We start from the raw sequence: 18,599 nt of genomic DNA on the forward strand, positions 1-18,599 counted from the left end.
AAACGCTGAACCTGTTGACCAATGCGTTGAGCAATTTTCAAATTCAAATATTTCAACAGCCATCGAAGAGACATGGCCTATACTTTCGTCATCCAAGGCCAACAGACTGACGTATTTTGTCACATGACTGAAATAACTGGCTGTGGTACTGGAGGATGGACGCTGACAATGAAAATCGACGGCGCAAAAGTGAGTGCAACGATTCAACCGTCATAAAGATGTGATTGTTGCATAGACGTATCCTTGATGCATTTCTGATTATCCCTTTACTCACTCGACAGTTTTCTTCTTTTTTAGGATACGTTCGGTCACAGTTCATCGTACTGGTCAAACAAGATTGCTTACAACCAGACAGCAGGTAAAACAGGTTTTGATTCCATGGAGACAAAGATGCCGAGCTACTGGGGAGTATCATTCAGTGCAATATGTGTTGGATTTACTGTGAATGGTGTCACCAACTTTGCAACTATTCCTTACACGGCAACGTCACTCCATGACGTTATTGCAAGTGGAAGTCAAAGGGCGGTTGCTTTGCTTGGAAAGTCAAAATGGCAATCTATGATTGCAGGTACATCAATGCAACCGTACTGCAACAGAGAAGGATTTAATTTGCAACTAGTGCGTATTGGAATAATGACCAACAATGAAAACGACTGTGGTTCCACAGATAGCTTTATTGGCTATGGAGGGAGTGTCGGCGTGTATTGTGGCAACAGATGTTATCTTTCTTGTAGTAATGGAGACAAAGCTATTGCTGCTGTAGGGTACATTCTAGTCAAGTAGACTATCTTACTGTTCCAGCACTTTAACCAATGTCCCATTAAATAATAGCAACACAATAGATATCCTGGACAATTTTTAAAAGCACTTTATGCATGTTTATATAGTGGGAAAGCCGGCTTGGCTATTAATAGCACATAATAATAGTAATAGTAATTTTAATGATCTTTCATTAACTTATTAGTAGCCTGCTATGCTTGGTGGTAAGCGGTTAAGGTTAGGCGCTGACGGAGGCGCGGAGGCGTAGACAAAAATTAAGGCTTTCTTCCTCCCTGCCATTGAACAAAAACGATAATAACCGCAGACCGCCCAGCAACGCCGGCTAAAATGTTACTGGATACTCTAACACTTGTAACATATCAAAGTTTTAAATAAACGGATTATAAAGTCTTGTCATCACCATTGTCTTTTGTCTTTCATTGGTTAAGTCAATCATCGGAAGTAGACAGAGAGGAAACTAAACTCCTACGAACTCCTTAAAAACGAGCAACACTTCTACCACCGTGACATCTACCATGTTAACCGTGAAGCAGACGCGTTGTCTTTTATTGATTTTCAGCGTTTTTGCGGCTTGTGTTGATGGAGTAAGAGGTACGTAACCCCACTACTTTACATTTACCACCTATACTAGATTTACCAAGAATACCATTGAAAATGGATCTTAAAAACAAAATGTGATAGATCTTGATTTTGTTGGAATAAGCCATAAAGCGTTCATCAAACTGAATTAACAACAGATTCAATATTTCTCATGAAATCGTTTTCAAATACCAATTTCAGTTTCATACGTTATTACACGAAGGAACGGTGCAAACACGACGTCAGCAGTATTATAATCTGCCGTGATCTGAAACGCGAAGGGATTTAACTGACCATGGTCCAGTTACAATACGTAAACATTAACCGAGTCAAATAAGATTCGCTTTTTATCTGTTGGAGAGATTTTGCCTCAATTACATATGACCTTTGAAAATAGGTATTTTTGAGTGGTTTTTCTAAAAACTCATAATGAAATTTGCAAGTTTTGCACAAGCGATCATGGGAACAGAGTTGTTACAAGACAGGATCTGCTTACTGACGTAAATGATGCATTACCTGTTGTAACAGTATCACTGTTTTCATAGTGTAACTTTATCTTTCAAACTGTAAGGTTGCCCGCCATACGAATCTAGTTCCTTTAAAGCTGATGCTCGCAACAATTAAAAAGATATGCGGAAAGGATATAGGATATATACACCCAAAGGAAGGAAGTTAGACAACAGAATTTAAAACAATGAAAACGAAGAGCAGTGACGATTAATAATATTTCCTCCTCAGGTGTTCCGGCCTCGTGCAGCTCAAGCTTGTCAAATGTCACCTTCTCATCCTCTTCATTTCAAGATAATCTCCACTCACCACACGAAGCACGCATCAACGGTCCTTCGGCCTGGTGTGCTAAACAAAATGACATCACATCACCATGGATACAAGTGTCATTTGGTAAAAAGGTTCAGGTGACAGGAATGAGGATTCAGGGAAGTAAAACAGAGTTTATATGGGTGAAAAGGTTTAGTATTGAATATATGCCAAGAGATGGGAGATGGATTAAATATGGTCAGGTAAATAAGACTGAAACGCCTTTACAGTATATATTTAAATATCTGAGTAAATAATGTGACCAGCTATTGAAGTGAATGTCGCTAAGAAAATCACTCTTGTAACGTGTCACACAGGTGCTGAATGGCAACTCATACAAAGACTATACATCTGGCAAAACCAACACATTCCGCCCTGCCCTGTTTGCGCATGATATTAGGGTATATCCACTAGAAGTCAAAGGTATTTCTACCGGAAAGGAAGAAACCTTTGCTCCTTGTCTACGAATGGAATTTTACGGGTGTCACGGTAAGATTGTGTTACTTTGTAACGTAGTTCGTACTACTAACCATGTCATGGCATGTATTGATACAATTAAGTGGTGCTTTCTGTAGTGTCCTGTCCTGATCCTGGTCAACCAAAGCATGGCATACGAATGGGAAACAATTTCCTGGACGGAATGATTGTTAATTTTACCTGTAATCGTGCTGATTATGATCTTGTCGGTGCTGCTTCTGTACGATGTACTAATGGCACTTGGGATAAACCTACGCCTTCCTGCAAAGGTAAATAATACATCTGTTTCACTGCGTACAAACAGTTCTACCATAATAAGAAATGCTGACTTTTTTCTAGCTCGATGTAAATATCCAGGAATTCCCAGGAATGGATTGGTAGTAAACCTAGATTTGCGCCATGCCAGTATCATCCAGTACAGGTGCAGCAAAGGGTTTAAACTTCAAGGTTTTGCAAATCTGACATGTTACAATGGACAATGGAACCACCTTTTACCTTCATGTATCATTGACGATGATGATGACGATGATGGTTCAGGAAGTGGTAGTCTAGGTGAATATAATGATTCAATCATTGCCTAATGTCGTAATACTGTGCATTTACACTGTCCAGTAAATCCTTGTATAACATCTATCGACAGCTTTGTCCAATAAATCATTGTATAACATCTATCGACACCTTTCTCCAGTAAATCATTGTATAACATCTATCGACAGCTTTGTCCAATAAATCATTGTATAACTATCGACACCTTTGTCCAGTAAATCATTGTATAACATCTATCGACAGCTTTGTCCAATAAATCATTGTATAACATCTATCGACACCTTACTCCAGTAAATCATTGTATAACATCTATCGACAGCTTTGTCCAGTAAATCATTGTATAACTATCGACACCTTTGTCCAGTAAATCATCGTATAACATCTATCATCTTGACATCTTTGTCCAGTAAATCATTCTATAACATCCATCGATAGCTTTGTCCAGTAAATCACTGTATAACATCTATCATCTTGACACCTTTCTCCAGTAAATCATTGTATAACATCTATCGACAGCTTTGTCCAATAAATCATTGTATAACATCTATCGACACCTTTCTCCAGTAAATCATTGTATAACATCTATCGACAGCTTTGTCCAATAAATCATTGTATAACTATCGACAGCTTTGTCCAGTAAATCACTGTATAACATCTATCTATAGCTCTGTCGAGTAAATCATTGTATAACTATCGACAGCTTTGTCCAGTAAATCACTGTATAACATCTATCATCTTTAATGACAGTTTCGTGCAGTGACCCAGGGATGCCAGAGAATGGTGGTCGTCATGGTGACAAATTTATTGAAGGTCAAACAGTGATTTTCTTCTGCCGGAAGAGTTTCACACTGTTCGGCTATTCACAAATCACTTGTACTAATGGCAGTTGGTCGGGAATGGTACCACAATGCAGAGGTAAGTAGTAGTATTGCAAGAAGGGTGCCCTAAACCCTTAGCAACCAGTCCACGGTAGCCAATCTTAGGCAACCAATCCTAAGAAACCACTCACCGACAAACAACATTGACCACACTAGTCATGCGCAAGCAGCCCTTGTGAATTCAACTATAACCTCTTAACACATCTATTACTTGACCTCGCATTTAACATGGTTTGAAATTCTTTCTTGGAGCATCTCAAGTTTAACTTTTTGTTTCACAGCGCAATGTAAAGATCCCGGCATACCACTGAACGGTGGTCGCCATGGCAACAACTTTGCTGAGGGCCAAAGTGTCATGTTTTTCTGTCACCAAGGCTACGATCTTATTGGTAGTCATGAGCCCATGTGTATCGCTGGTCAGTGGTCCAGTGTTACTCCACTTTGTAAACCTCAAGGTAAGGGAGTGAGGCAGAGAGGGGGGGAGGGAGGGAGAGAGGGAGGGAGGGAGGGGGGAGGGAGGGAGAGAGGGAGGGAGGGAGGGGGGAGGGTGGGAGAGAGGGAGGGAGGGAGGAACGGACAGACAGACAGGACGCCATGCGTCAAAATATCAGTTAATCACAAGGGTTTGTTCATTTTCGTACAGGAAACACTTGCACCAGACCAAGCTCCTTACCAAATGTTAGAATCTATGGCTTATACAAACAGTTTTATAAGAAAGGAGAGCTACTGTTCCACATGTGCGCACCGGGGTACGCCCTGGTTGGTACTGGCGTACGGACGTGTCAAGGAAACACCTGGTCAAAGAGTCTTTTCAAATGTGCACGTGAGTTCCATTAAACGTTTGTAATTACTGAGCATCAAATCGCTACGGATCTCTGGTCGCAGCTAGTCAGACAGCGTGGCACAAAACAAGCACCTCTAGCGTGATCCAATTACACGTCTAGAGTTTGGACCATCCTTCCTTTCTTCAAGGATTCGCCCTTGGACACCAACTAATGATCAATATTTATTTGTTGCAGCGAAGAGTTGTGGGGACCCTGGAACTCCTGTCAATGGATATAAAGATGGGCTGGTTTACAAGGTCAAGAGTAAAGTCTACTATTACTGCTTTCCCGGTAACGCGATGCGTGGATCATCCATGAGGGAATGTTTGACTAATGGCTCTTGGAGTGGAATCACACCTCTTTGCACACGTAAGTATTTCTATTGTAACACTCTTTTAACGGTTTTCTCTCGTTTCACGCAATAGCGCAGCGCAGCCGTGACGTCATAAAAACGAAGACAAAGGCAAAATTCGGACAAACAAACTTACAAGTTTACTTTCAGCAGATAATTTTCACAGCCGATTGCAGTTGATCTTAGTTTACATGGGTTATTATTGTAACTTTAAGTAAAAATAATAAAATTGGTTCGTATAATCCTCGTAGCGGTTAAACAGAATGCAATGTTTGTCCGAATCTTTAAGCTATTTTTAGAATCAGCGCGCTGCGCTATTTAAGAACTGAAAACGAAAGAAAATACGACAAACCGACACCTGCGCCGACAATGCATAAAGCAGATATCGTACTTCGTTTGTCCGCTTAAATTCACATTGATATACTCGTTTCGTCAATGTAGCTGTTGATTGTGGTGATTTACCAACTCCCATTAACGGCTTCAAAGACGTCACCAGGACAACATATCTAAGCAGAGTCAAGTTCAGATGCACAAGACGAGGATACCGTCTGATTGGATCCAGTTTGAGAGTATGTCAAGGCAATGGCAACTGGTCAGGAACACAACCACAATGCAAAAGTAAGACCAATATTTAAAGAAACTGTAACGAGGAAGACGCGTGTTCAATCATGGGGCTGTTAATTATGGGGTTGCCATCTTTTCAATATGGCGGTAAGCTTAGCAAACTCTTTTGAAAAGCAGACAGAAAACCAATGTAAATGAGACTCGATTCAAAAACTAAAACCTGTAAAATTAAAAAGCCAAACCTCAAACAGCGCGATAATTCATCGCGCACCCTACTCGTTACCAGGTTTTCGAAAAAGGGCCAGCTCCTCAACCACCGTCGCTGTTTACTATAGAAATAACGAGTCTTCATTGGTGGGATTTTCTAACTCTAGTTCTTTTTTTTAATTTGTAAATTAAAAGAGAGATTGTGTGACAAGATCAACGCACCTGTAAATGGAGCCATGAGTATCCATGGTAACTACACCTACAGATCTAGCGTGACATTCACGTGTAACAAGAATCACGTGATGATGGGAAGTGATCGAAGTGTCTGTCTGGATGATGGGACTTGGAGTTCACAAGCACCTAAGTGTAAAAGTTAGTATTCATATTTATAATAATAATAATTTGAATAGTGTTACAGAATGTTGAGTCTCAAATGCGTCGTCTTACCTTTCAGCGACATTACAGCCATGGCAGCCATGTCCTAGGCGTTGGATACAACATAACGATGCTTGCTATTTCTTCAAGCATAAAATAGGAAAACCACAATCTTGGAATCGACTCAAAAATAGGTGTAAAAAGTACAAAGCAAGTCTTCTTCATCTCCATGACAACAAAGAATGGAAATTCGTGAAGCGCCACCTCAAAACGACAGTTTCTTCTTCATATGCTATTGGGTTAATGTATAAGGGAGATGGGGTGTGGAGATGGTCTAAGGGAGGCACCGTAACCGTATCAAAATGGGACACCTCGAAGAGAAAAGGCAAGACAGACTCATGTGGAGTAATACAGGCATCTAATGGTTTGTTTAGACCTGTGTCATGTGGGCGAAAACTTACAGCTTACATTTGTAAGAAATCTCGATAAAAAGTTTGACTGCAAACAAAAAGATCTAAAGAACTATGCAGAAATGTTCAAGCGAAATACAACAGTGAAGTACCAAATACAGAAAGATGTTTATTGTAGTGAACGTCTACCAATCTTAACCAGAAAACGTTGCAACATGAAGGCAATTAGAGAAAAATACACTATCTGTTTTTTCTGTCTTTCTATCTGCATGTTTACTGAAGGGAGCTCAGACAATTTAGAAGCTAAAGAATGGCATATACAACTACAGATTACTCTCGTTTTGATTCTTTGGCATTCAAAATAAAAACTAAAAAATCGTAAGAAACGCTGAATTAATTATTAAAAGGGATTTGGACTGAAATGTCGCAAATAATTGCATTTGCTTCAAAAAATGAAAATCATCTTCCATCGTTTATCCTTTCATCGTTTATCCTATCATCATTATCCTTTATGCCTGTGTGGCACGTATAATTCTTATTATTAGTTTCCAACTAAGGTTTTTATCTATACATTTATATATCTTTAATAGACTATGTGCTTACGAGAATGGCTTGACTAATAGCAGGAAATATTCTATAACTCACCAGCGATTTTTTAAAAAGGAGTAACATAGCAGATCTTTGTCTGTAGGTGTATGTCAATGTGTGGAAATCTGGTGTCCAGTTGAATATTTCCTTATCTTATTTATTTCTTATCTTCATGTTTCCCGCCAGCCCAATGAATCCTGGGTAAACAGGCTTGTAGAACATGACGTCATACTTCCAATGCGCACGATCTTTAAAGTTTGCTTTGCATATTGGGATGGATAGTGGATGAGAGTTGTTCGGAAACGTCCATTGGAATACAGATATCAATTAACAATATTTTGATAGTGATATGATTATTAAAGATATTTTGGGTTATGATATGACTCACTTGTCTTATATTAAATCACTCAATTTTTATGCAAACATTTTTGGTACGCATGCGCAAATGTATTACCATGGTAGCCATGGTAACCATATTTTTTGCAAATTATTTGATTATATTTTAACAAAGAATTCTATGTAATACATATAATAAGCCAGGGCTAACCAACATCCAGTCCCCACGAGGTTCATCAGCAGCTGTTCTCCATGTGTGTGATATTCCTCCAGATTCCAGCTGAATGGAAAGTGTTCTCCGATCAGTTCTGAGCCGCAATATATGGCAATAGAATTCATACCTTTGGAATCAAACAAAACTCATTAGGATCTATTGGGAAAAAGTCTTGAGACACCAGTTTGTTCTTTATCAATAGAAGGCTTTGCACCATCACGTGATGGCAGCCATGACCGAAGGCAGGAACAATTGATTCTGTGATTCATCACGCGATGGCACAAATCCTGTATAAATCTGTTTTGACAAGCCATAACAATGTCATGGGAAAGCACAGAAATACACTACTAATGTACATGTAGACTGATAGGAGTGGGCATTTTATTGAAATGTGGCATTATTCATTGCCGTGCGGACCAACTAGGCAAGGTTTTGAAGAATGTTGCTTTGGTAAGAGTAGGTTGGTAGATTGGTGGGTTGGTAGGTTGGTGGGTTGGTAGGTTGGTGGCCTGGTGGGTTGGTGGGCTGGTAGGTTGGTGGGTTGGTGCCTGGTGGGCTGGTGGGTTGGTGGGTTGGTGGGTTGGAGGGATGGTGGGTTGGTGGCCTGGTGGGTTGGTGGGCTGGTGGGCTGGTGGGTTGGTGGGTGGGTGGGTGGGTGGGTTGGTGGGTTGGTGGGTTGGTGGGCTGGTGGGTTGGAGGGTTGGTGGGTTGGTGGGTTGGTGGGTTGGTGGGTTGGTGGGTTGGTGGGCTGGTGGGTTGGTGGGTTGGTGGGTTGGTGGGTTGGTGGGTTGGTTGGTTGGTGGTTGGTGGGTTGGTGGGTTGGTAGAGTAGGTAGTGTTTTTTAAGAACCTACCAGGATAGATGAAAGGCGCTCCATTCCACAGGTCAAACACATCAACTGTCAGGTAACAAACTGCTAAAAGAATGAAAGCCATGGATCCTGTAGCAAAGATGAAGGAGACAGACCTGCAAGACATATGCAAGATATATGGAAAAAAGTAAACACCTTGATAATGATTGCTTACAAAAGATGGTGTATGTAATATTATTGATAGACAAGATTACTGATATAGGACAGTACCATAGGTTTTTGTTGATGGGTATGAGACCCTCATTCTGGGTACCTCCACTAAGACCAATAGCCAAACAACCCTGCAATCATTAAAGTAAGAGTTGGAGAAGTTAGTATTTCCTATTTGATTTGAACCCTGCAGCCTGTTTCTGCAGCCAATACTCTTGAGGTACTACAGTAGCTATGAATAAGGTAAACACACAAACATAAAATAAGATGCAAAACAGACAGATGACCAGGACTGGGTACATACCAGTATGACAGACCAGACAAGCCAGCGTGACACTCTAGCCCTGTGCGTGGCGTATGTGTAGAGAGTTATACCAGCCTGAAAAAAAACCATGCATGTTACATCACCAGCACTATCATTATCATCAGCAGCATCATCACCATCATCATCATCACCATCATAACCACTAAAGATTATGATAACTTCACAAGCAGATCTTTTACCTGTACTCCCAGAAAGACAAGAAAGATAGATGTGAGAGTACCAAGAGCTCCTTCTGGATCATGATACACAGTCACTCTGTACAGGTCCTACAACATCAAACAAACAATCAACTCATTACAGTTATTTTCACACAAAAAAAATTGTACAAATAGTTTGTATTCTCAAGAAATTATTTACAAATATATATGGACTGAGTGGAATATATGCTTGCGAACATGTACTGTACCTTAAAAGTTCCTTTATGATACACATGATCTTTGAAGATCCACTCATCAATTCTACTAGCAACACCACCAGTACAGTTATATGCCTCAGGATAGCCTTCTCCAATACCCCCTGGGCCTGTATACCCACTAGAAAATATAGATATTATGTATTAACATTATTACTAGCAACACCACCAGTACAGTTATATGCCTCAGGATAGCCTTCTCCAATACCACCTGGGCCTGTATACATGTACCCACTAGAAAATATAGATATTATGTATTAACATTATTACTAGCAACACCATGCACCAGTAGTCATACGCTTGGTTCAATTGCCATAAAAAGGTGGATTAATAGTTTTAGAAGGGCTACCTACATGGGGCAAGATTTAACCTTGATTGCATAGGTGAAGATGATGTAGATGACGAGGATCATGATCATGAAACACCATTGCGGCCACAAGACTACCACATCACGAATAGGATCCCACCATTTGCCTGTAGGCTGCATATGAAGAGTTAATCTATTAGATGGTCATCTCTCAAAACCTCAACAGACAAACAAACAATCAAACAAACAGATGAACAATAGAAAAACAAATAACTAAACAAAAATTTAAAAAACAATAAATAAACAAACAAACAACTGAACAAATAAACAATGCAATAAACAATCAGACAAACGGACAAACAAAGAAAACAAACAAATACAAAGTAGATTTGCATTGGTTACATCGTACCTGTGAGTCTTCATTTGGTCCTGCAATAAGCTGAACTAAAGCTACAACAAAATAACAAGCTGCAAATCTCTGGAGTACTCCTGGTACACGGTAAATTGTTAAATCCCCCACTGAAACAAATAATAATAATTTGTCAGAAATAGGAATAACATACACTTCAACAGATCTACAGATGAAATATTATTAAAAAAACATTTACTTACAGTTACTAGTGAAGAGCCCAAGGAGAAATAGAATGACAGTCCGCTTAATGATCTTAATAAAGATGTGGCGTTTCTTGACTTGACGTTGTCTTAATCCACGGAATGATAGTGTGATGGACACACCCATGATCCACATAAACCTGGCAAAGAATTTGAAAGAGTATTCAGGTTATGCTGTATGTATTGTTAACTATCATATCATACGTGGATATATGTTGGATACATTACCATGGAAACACAAGATCAGCAACTGTCAATCCTGAAAAAAAAACTATTGATCTCAGTACTAGGAAAATAAATGGCTGACATGTGTTGAAAGGTTTTTCCCTCCAAAATGCTCTGAAAATCCTTTCAAGTCATACATGTAGACAGCTTTCTTGAATTCACTTGAGTGACCATGAAACAATAGTTGCCAATAAATCCAAGCCAAGGTTGGATTTAATAAACGTTTATTGGAAAATAAATAAAATGTGGTTAAATAAAATATTTAAGCAAAGTTAGACTTGAACTAAGTTGCCTGTTATCGCAAGTATCTGTCATCAAAAGGCTATAGCTTCGCGGCCATCTGATAAGCAAATTAATGTCTCACGCAATGAGATGAATGATGAACAGATGGTATCTGGGGACGAAGCTTGCATCGGGTGCTATCCAATTTCGCTAACGCCACGTGCTATCCGATTTCGCTAACGCTATGCGCTATCTCATATCGCTAACGCTAGCTTACGCAGTTTGTACGCTACACCAACGCTATTTGTTTTCCCACCCACCCTCCACTAAGGTAAGTATAGGTAAGTATTCCACTGCCAAGTCAGTGTGACGGTGCTAGGTGGGAGGTGATAGGGTTGCCATAGTAACCGCTGACCTCCGCCGAGTTCCCGAGGCTCCTCCCACCCAAGCACCAACGCCAAGCTCATCTACGTGTGATGAGTTTAATAAATAATAAAGAAACAATGCGATTAGCAGTGTATTCCACAGAGTGGCTCTTCTTTCACTTGGATTCCAATTGGAATTTAGAAGTTGATTTTTACAGAGGGAGGAAAACTGGAGAATCCTAAAAACTAAATCCTAAAATTGAATGTTTTGATGCAAAGATGAATGTAATTGGCCAGAATATACTGAAATACTAACCATTCCATCTAGCATGATTAAAGAAATAATAACCACCTCCTCCATAGTTGACAAATATCATGATTGTCAAAGCTATCCTGAAGCAAAATGATAACACACTATTTAGATACAGATATATGCAGTAGAGGGTACTGTTTAGATATACTATTATACTAAAAATAATATATTGAAGAGAGGGTGGACATTGGGTAGATGATTGCATGGATAAAATGGATGGTTGGTAGATAAGTGCACGGCTGCTTAAAGTTGTTATGGAGTACAGTACAGTACAATAAATTGTATCCTTACCCTCTAAAAGTATCCAGTGAATTTAGTCTCTTTTGTTTGGCAGGCTTTTCTGGCTGTGTTACAAAATATATTTATACGATTTTACTCTTCATTCTTATTCTTAAACTCCAAGGTCGTTGGCTAGCCACCCAATATCAAGTACCCAATCCATTCCCCCCAAGATCCACCCTTGATTATTTGCATGGCAGTAGATATCAGGAGCTAAGATCAAGAGATATAATATTTATCAAAACACACCTTTAATTCTGATACAGTGTCTTCAGTTGGTGAAACAGAGCGATTCAAATGATTAGGGGATCCCAAATCCTGCAAGGACATATCAAGGAGAAAGAAAGAAAAATGAATATAATTTGGCTAGCAAGTACAGTAACCAATTCAAATAGCTCTGTTTTCACTCTTAATCTTAGATAACTAGTTGAATACTAATGACTAATTGGTGCTCACAGCGTTAATCAAGCTCTCGTGGTCATCAAAGATCCCCCATCTTGCTCCTAGATGATACTTCCTGCAAATTATTCAATAAAAAACAATGATAATTGTGGTGCTGCATCATCACCAACACTCCATCATCATCACCATCACCATTATCATCATCATTATCATCACCATCACCATCATCACTGTCACCATCATCACTGTCACCATCACCATCATTACTTGTACACCATCACCATCAACATTACCATTATCATTATCATTATCATGACCATTACTATCATCATCATCACCATCATCATCATCATCACTGTCACCATCACCATCACTTTTACCATCATCATCATCACTGTCACCATCACCATCACTATCATCATCACCATCACCATCATCACTATCATCACTATCATCATCACTGTCATCATCACCATCACTATTACCATCACCATCATCACTATCACCATCATCATCACCATCACTATTACCATCACCATCATCACTATCACCATCACCATCCATCACCATCATCACCATCACCATCATCACTATCACCATCATCACTATCATCATCACTGTCATCATCACCATCACCATCACCCTCACCATCATCACCATCACCATCACCCTCACCATCATCACTATCACCATCACCATCACCATCATCACTATCACCATCATCACTATCATCACTATCATCATCACTGTCATCATCATCATCATCATCACCATCACCATCATCACTATCACCATCACCATCACCATCATCACTATCACCATCACCATCACCATCACCATCATCACTATCACCATCATCACTATCATCACTATCATCATCACTGTCATCATCACCATCACTATTACCATCACCATCACTATCATCACTATCATCATCACTGTCATCATCACCATCACCATCACCATCACCCTCACCATCATCACCATCACATCATTATTACTGTACCTGCATGTTTTTGTTATCAATATCCATACAACAGCCATACCAATAAGAACTCCAAGTGCAACAAAAAGTGCTGAAAGAGAAACCACTATCTTAGAATACATTCACAACGCAATAATAACAAGAGTAAGATACTTACGAAAATATGTTTGCATCCCCTCATTTGGATATTCATCAAATGAACATGTTAATTTATCCTCTTCATCTACAGTGCGGATACCAATCTGATATTTTTTATACTCTTGAAAATGGTACGACTTTAAACTGTGAAAAGAAAAAAATGTTAGTAAGTGGATAGATGAAATTGCATGGTAGGATGAATGGATGGATTACAGTGGGATGCATGGAAATGGTACCCTGATTTAATAATAATATAATAATAATAGTTTATTATTTGTATTGCACAATTTAACATGTTAATATGATCAACTGCGCATTACATATAGGTACACTAAAATACAAGGCATAAAATCTCTAAAAAACTACAAAAAGAGTATATAAAAGATTTAATAACTAAGGTCCAGTTTAGACGTTGAATCCCACACGCGCCAAATCCAATGCAGACAAACCATTTAAATAATGTGTAATGATTTAAATAATTTGTTCAGACAAGATTCAGCATAAACAGGATACAGCCTGATGCAGCATGCAGGAAAGTACTTACGTGCAGTTCATATTTGTCTTTGTCTGTATGAATAATTTAAAGGGATGCTTGGTGTCCAATATAACGTATGCATATTGATAAGCATTCTGCCGTAAAACTTGATAATCACACTGAAAATAAATAAAATAAGTGATCATACTTTAAGACATGCCTTTGAATGTTATTGTCACTAGATTATAGATAAACATAGTAGTATGACCCTATGAAATTAACATCCCTTAACCCATAACAGCATGAAGGATTACTGGTCACTGATTGCATGGCATATCACTTGGGGGAGGGGGAGGGGAAAGTGGGCATGCATGATCTAACATTTTCAAGTCTTAACTTTAAAAGGGTGTCCAATTTTTACTTTTTGTAGAAACTGATTCTGATTCTAGCAAAAGAATTTTTAGTGCATAACTTCCAACTTGTGCTTGTGTTAGGCCACTATCAATACTGTCTAAGATAGGGTTATAATTCACAGTGTTGTGTCTTGCACAGGGTATGTTTTTCCATGTTATTCACATGTCAGGGTTTTCAGATCCAAGCAGCACATCCCTATCACTGAATCAATCCTAGTGACCCCTGCGGTATATCAGTAACATGAAATCCCCAAAAGTCATAATTTATAAATAGCTCTAATTCCATGCTACGCACAATGAATATTGATGCTCACCTGATAACAATTAGAGGATACTCCTGATATACTGAAATTTTTTGAAAACAAAGTATTCGTAATATTTACTAATGCCGTATCCATCTTAAACTTGCCATTCCACGGTCCTTTAGGCTGATCATAAGGGCCATTAGCACCTCCTTGCACTAAGACCTTCTCTATGTTCACTATTAATATTTTTAAGAACAATTCATTAAAAAAAAACAATCCAATTTCTTGTTTTGTTCCAATAATAAGCTTACTTAACTCATAAAAAGTAGAAAAAATTTCATAGAAACGAGGAAAATGAAAAGAGGAAATAAAGAGACAGAAAGAAAAGTACAGTATAGTAAGCCTAGCTTTTTGAATAAAGCTTTGGCTAAAATGTTGCTAACCGCATTTCACAAACAAATTATTAATTATAAAAACAATTGCATTTAATATCCGTGCTGTTAATAATACTTGTTCTTTAAAACTGGCAAAGATAAAAGGTAAAGTAAAACAAGGCACAATAGAGGTACTACGCCACAAGACAACAGGAAGTGCTAAAGATTTCACGTGATCCGAAGTCAAAATATATCGAAGTATAGAATACAAGAACACAACAAAACGAACAGAATAACAGGCTACCAACACCAGTACTTGGTAAGAACGGGTATGATATTGTATTATAAGGTTTACCTGTAAAGATAGCCAAGTAAATAGCTAATAAAACAGTCACAGATGACACGGCCATAACAGTGAACAACAACATCCAAGCATCATACAGGGACGTGAAGGACTGAGAACCAATAACCACAGGGACCCCAACAACAGGGACCCGCCTTTAAAAGCGTGTCAACTTTTGTCCGAGTTTTCGAGTTCATAAAGTTTTTACTTTATCATGACATGTCAAAGCGGTCTAGGATATGGGACAAGAAGTTCATCAGGCCGTGAATGACGAACCCTGATCCCACAGATCTGTGATAGTTACAGAAGTGTTAGGACCAAAACCTTCTCTGCTTTGCTGTTAGTGCCCGGATCAAACCCGATGATGCTTATTTTGTCGAGTATGGGAGTCAGATTAGGTTTTAATTGTTGGCAATTTTTCTTTCTTTGATTAAGTGTTGTATTTGAATGCATTTCTCGAGCGGGTTTAATAGTTACACTCAACTTCATAACATGATCATAGTGAAAGTTTATATAAAGCACTCTGAGTAAAAGATCAAAATATCAAATAGAACGGGTAAAAATCAAATAGATCAAAATATCGAAAAGAATGGGTCAAAATCAAATAAATCAAACCTCGAATAGAATGGCTCGAAATCGAATAGATCAAAAGATCGATTAGAATTTGTCAAAATCGAAAAAAATCAAAGATCGAATAGAATGGGTCAAAATCGAATAGATCATAAGATCGAATAGAATGGGTCAAAATCGAATAAATCAAAGATCGAATAGAATGGGTCAAAATCGAATAGATCATAAGATCGAATAACACGGGTCAAAAGCGAATAGATAATAAGATCGAATAGAATAGGTCAAAATCGAATAGATCAAAAGATGGAATAGAATGGGTCAAAATCGAATAAATCAAAGATCGAATAGAATGGGTCAAAATCGAATAGATCATAAGATCGAATAACACGGGTCAAAATCCAATAGATCATAAGATCGAATAGAATGGGCCAAAATCGAATAAATCAAAGATCGAATAGAATGGGTCAAAATCGAATAAATCAAAGATCGAATAGAATGGGTCAAAATCGAATATATAATAAGATCGAATAGAATGGGTCAGAATCGAATAGATCATAAGATCGAATAGAATGGGTCAAAAGCGAATAGTTCATAAGATCGAATAGAATGGGTCAAAATTGAATAAATCAAAGATCCAATAGAATGCGTCAAAATCGAATAAATCAAAGATCGAATAGAATGGGTCAAAATCGAATAGATCATAAGATCGAATACAATGGGTCAAAATCGAATAGATCATAAGATCGAATAGAATGGGTCAAAAGCGAATAGATCATAAGATCGAATAGAATGGGTCAAAATCGAATAAATCAAAGATCGAATAGAATGGGTCAAAATCGAATAGATCATAAGATCGAATAGAATGGGTCAAAATCGAATAGATCAAACAATGGAATAGAATGGGTCAAAATCGAATAAATCATAAGATCGAATAGAATGGGTCAAAATCGAATAGATCATAAGATCGAATAACACGGGTCAAAATCGAATAGATCAGAGTATCGAATAGAATGTATCAAAATCGAATAGATCATAAGATCGAATAACACGTGTCAAAATCGAATAGATCAGAGTATCGAATAGAATGGGTCAAAATCGAATAAATCAAAGATCGAATAGAATGGGTCAAAATCGAATAGATCATAAGATCGAATAACACGGGTCAAAAGCGAATAGATCATAAGATCGAATAAATCAAAGATCGAATAGAATGGGTCGAAATCGAATAAATCAAAGATGGAATAGAATGTGTCAAAATCGAATAAATCAAAGATCCTATAGAATGGGTGAAAATCAAATAAATCAAAGATCGAATAGAATGGGTCGAAATCGAATAGATCATAAGATCGAATAGAATGGGTCAAAATCGAATAGATCATAAGATCGAATAACATAGATCATAAGATCGAATAGAATGGGTCAAAATCTAATAAATCAAAGATCGAATAGAATGGGTCAAAATCGAATAGATCATAAGATCGAATAGAATGTGTCAAAATCGAATAAATCAAAGATCGAATAGAATGGGTCAAAATCGAATAGATCATAAGATCGAATAACACAGGTCAAAAGCGAATAGATAATAAGATCGAATAAATCAAAAAATCGAATAGAATGGGTCAAAATCGAATAAATCAAAGATCGAATACAATGGGTCAAAATCGAATAGATCATAAGATCGAATAACACGGGTCAAAATCCAATAGATCATAAGATCGAATAGAATGTGTCAAAATCGAATAAATCAAAGATCGAATAGAATGGGTCAAAATCGAATAAATCAAAGATCGAATAGAATGGGTCAAAATCGAATAGATCATAAGATCGAATAACATAGATCATAAGATCGAATAGAATGGGTCAAAATCGAATAAATCAAAGATCGAATAGAATGGGTCAAAATCGAATAGATCATAAGATCGAATAACACGGGTCAAAATCCAATAGATCATAAGATCGAATAGAATGGCTTAAAATCGAATAAATCAAAGATCGAATAGAATGGGTCAAAATCGAATAAATCAAAGATCGAATAGAATGGGTCAAAATCGAATAGATCATAAGATCGAATAACACGGGTCAAAGTCCAATAGATCATAAGATCGAATAGAATGGCTTAAAATCGAATAAATCAAAGATCGAATAGAATGGGTCAAAATCGAATAAATCAAAGATGGAATAGAATGGGTCAAAATCGAATAGATCATAAGATCGAATAACATACATCATAAGATCGAATAGAATGGGGTCAAAATCGAATAAATCAAAGATCGAATAGAATGGGTCAAAATCGAATAAATCAAAGATCGAATAGAATGGGTCGAAATGGAATAAATCAAAGATCGAATAGAATGGGTCAAAATCGAATAAATCAAAGATCCTATAGGATGGGTGAAAATCAAATAAATCAAAGATCGAATAGAATGGGTCAAAATCGAATAGATCATAAGATCGAATAACACGGGTCAAAATCGAATAGATCATAAGATCGAATAGAATGGGTCAAAATCGAATAAAATCGGTCCAAATCGAATAGATCAAAAGATCGAATAAAACGGGTCAAAATCGAATAGATCATAAGATCGAATAGAATGGGTCAAAATCGAATATATCAAAAGATCGAATAA

General features: G+C 37.8%; 2 protein-coding genes across 3 annotated transcripts; one reads left to right on the forward strand and one right to left on the reverse strand.

Moving 5' to 3' along the window:
* The first annotated feature begins 1,233 nt into the window (after positions 1-1,233).
* On the forward strand, positions 1,234-7,771 carry LOC116288207 (CUB and sushi domain-containing protein 3). Its single transcript, XM_031694963.2, has 12 exons — positions 1,234-1,371; positions 2,098-2,378; positions 2,493-2,664; positions 2,751-2,921; positions 2,992-3,204; positions 3,946-4,113; positions 4,358-4,531; positions 4,720-4,899; positions 5,096-5,269; positions 5,694-5,870; positions 6,219-6,395; positions 6,478-7,771. Exons 1-12 carry the CDS (start codon positions 1,296-1,298, stop codon positions 6,885-6,887), a joined length of 2,373 nt encoding a protein of 790 aa, XP_031550823.2. The 5' UTR covers positions 1,234-1,295; the 3' UTR covers positions 6,888-7,771.
* Positions 6,958-15,875, reverse strand: LOC116288208 (heparan-alpha-glucosaminide N-acetyltransferase). Of its 2 annotated transcripts, XM_031694964.2 has the most exons (19): positions 15,415-15,875; positions 14,755-14,921; positions 14,097-14,206; positions 13,572-13,696; positions 13,436-13,505; positions 12,484-12,544; positions 12,277-12,345; positions 12,040-12,092; positions 11,752-11,828; positions 10,852-10,882; positions 10,624-10,763; positions 10,421-10,530; positions 10,058-10,185; positions 9,699-9,825; positions 9,472-9,558; positions 9,272-9,346; positions 9,028-9,098; positions 8,800-8,912; positions 6,958-8,073 (listed from the first exon to the last, which is right to left on the reverse strand). In XM_031694964.2, the coding sequence occupies exons 1-19, from the start codon at positions 15,485-15,487 to the stop codon at positions 7,892-7,894; spliced, it is 1,869 nt and encodes a 622-aa protein (XP_031550824.1). In that variant the 5' UTR covers positions 15,488-15,875; the 3' UTR covers positions 6,958-7,891. The 2 variants fall into 2 exon arrangements, with proteins under 2 accessions (XP_031550824.1, XP_031550825.1); XM_031694965.2 differs by lacking the exon at positions 12,277-12,345 and having other exon boundaries at positions 15,415-15,874.
* Between the last annotated feature and the right edge of the window lie 2,724 nt (positions 15,876-18,599).

This window comes from Actinia tenebrosa, unplaced genomic scaffold, assembly GCF_029948245.1.
Source record: "Actinia tenebrosa isolate PJP-AT-01 unplaced genomic scaffold, QUT_ActTen_1.0 PGA_scaffold1__47_contigs__length_23844297, whole genome shotgun sequence".
Lineage (NCBI taxonomy): Eukaryota > Metazoa > Cnidaria > Anthozoa > Actiniaria > Actiniidae > Actinia > Actinia tenebrosa.

Bases quoted from the DNA above. Each gene is read 5' to 3' on its own strand.
- LOC116288207 (XM_031694963.2), top strand. From the start codon at position 1,296: ATGTTAACCGTGAAGCAGACGCGTTGTCTTTTATTGATTTTCAGCGTT. The intron at 3,205-3,945 runs GTGAATATAATG...CTTTAATGACAG, and splicing joins TTCAGGAAGTGGTAGTCTAG to TTTCGTGCAGTGACCCAGGG. The intron at 4,114-4,357 runs GTAAGTAGTAGT...TTTGTTTCACAG, and splicing joins AATGGTACCACAATGCAGAG to CGCAATGTAAAGATCCCGGC.
- LOC116288208 (XM_031694964.2), bottom strand. From the start codon at position 15,487: ATGTTGTTGTTCACTGTTATGGCCGTGTCATCTGTGACTGTTTTATTA. The intron at 9,826-10,057 runs GTAGGTAGCCCT...TATATTTTCTAG, and splicing joins AAGGTTAAATCTTGCCCCAT to TGGGTATACAGGCCCAGGGG. The intron at 9,099-9,271 runs GTATGTACCCAG...TAATGATTGCAG, and splicing joins TTGTCTGGTCTGTCATACTG to GGTTGTTTGGCTATTGGTCT.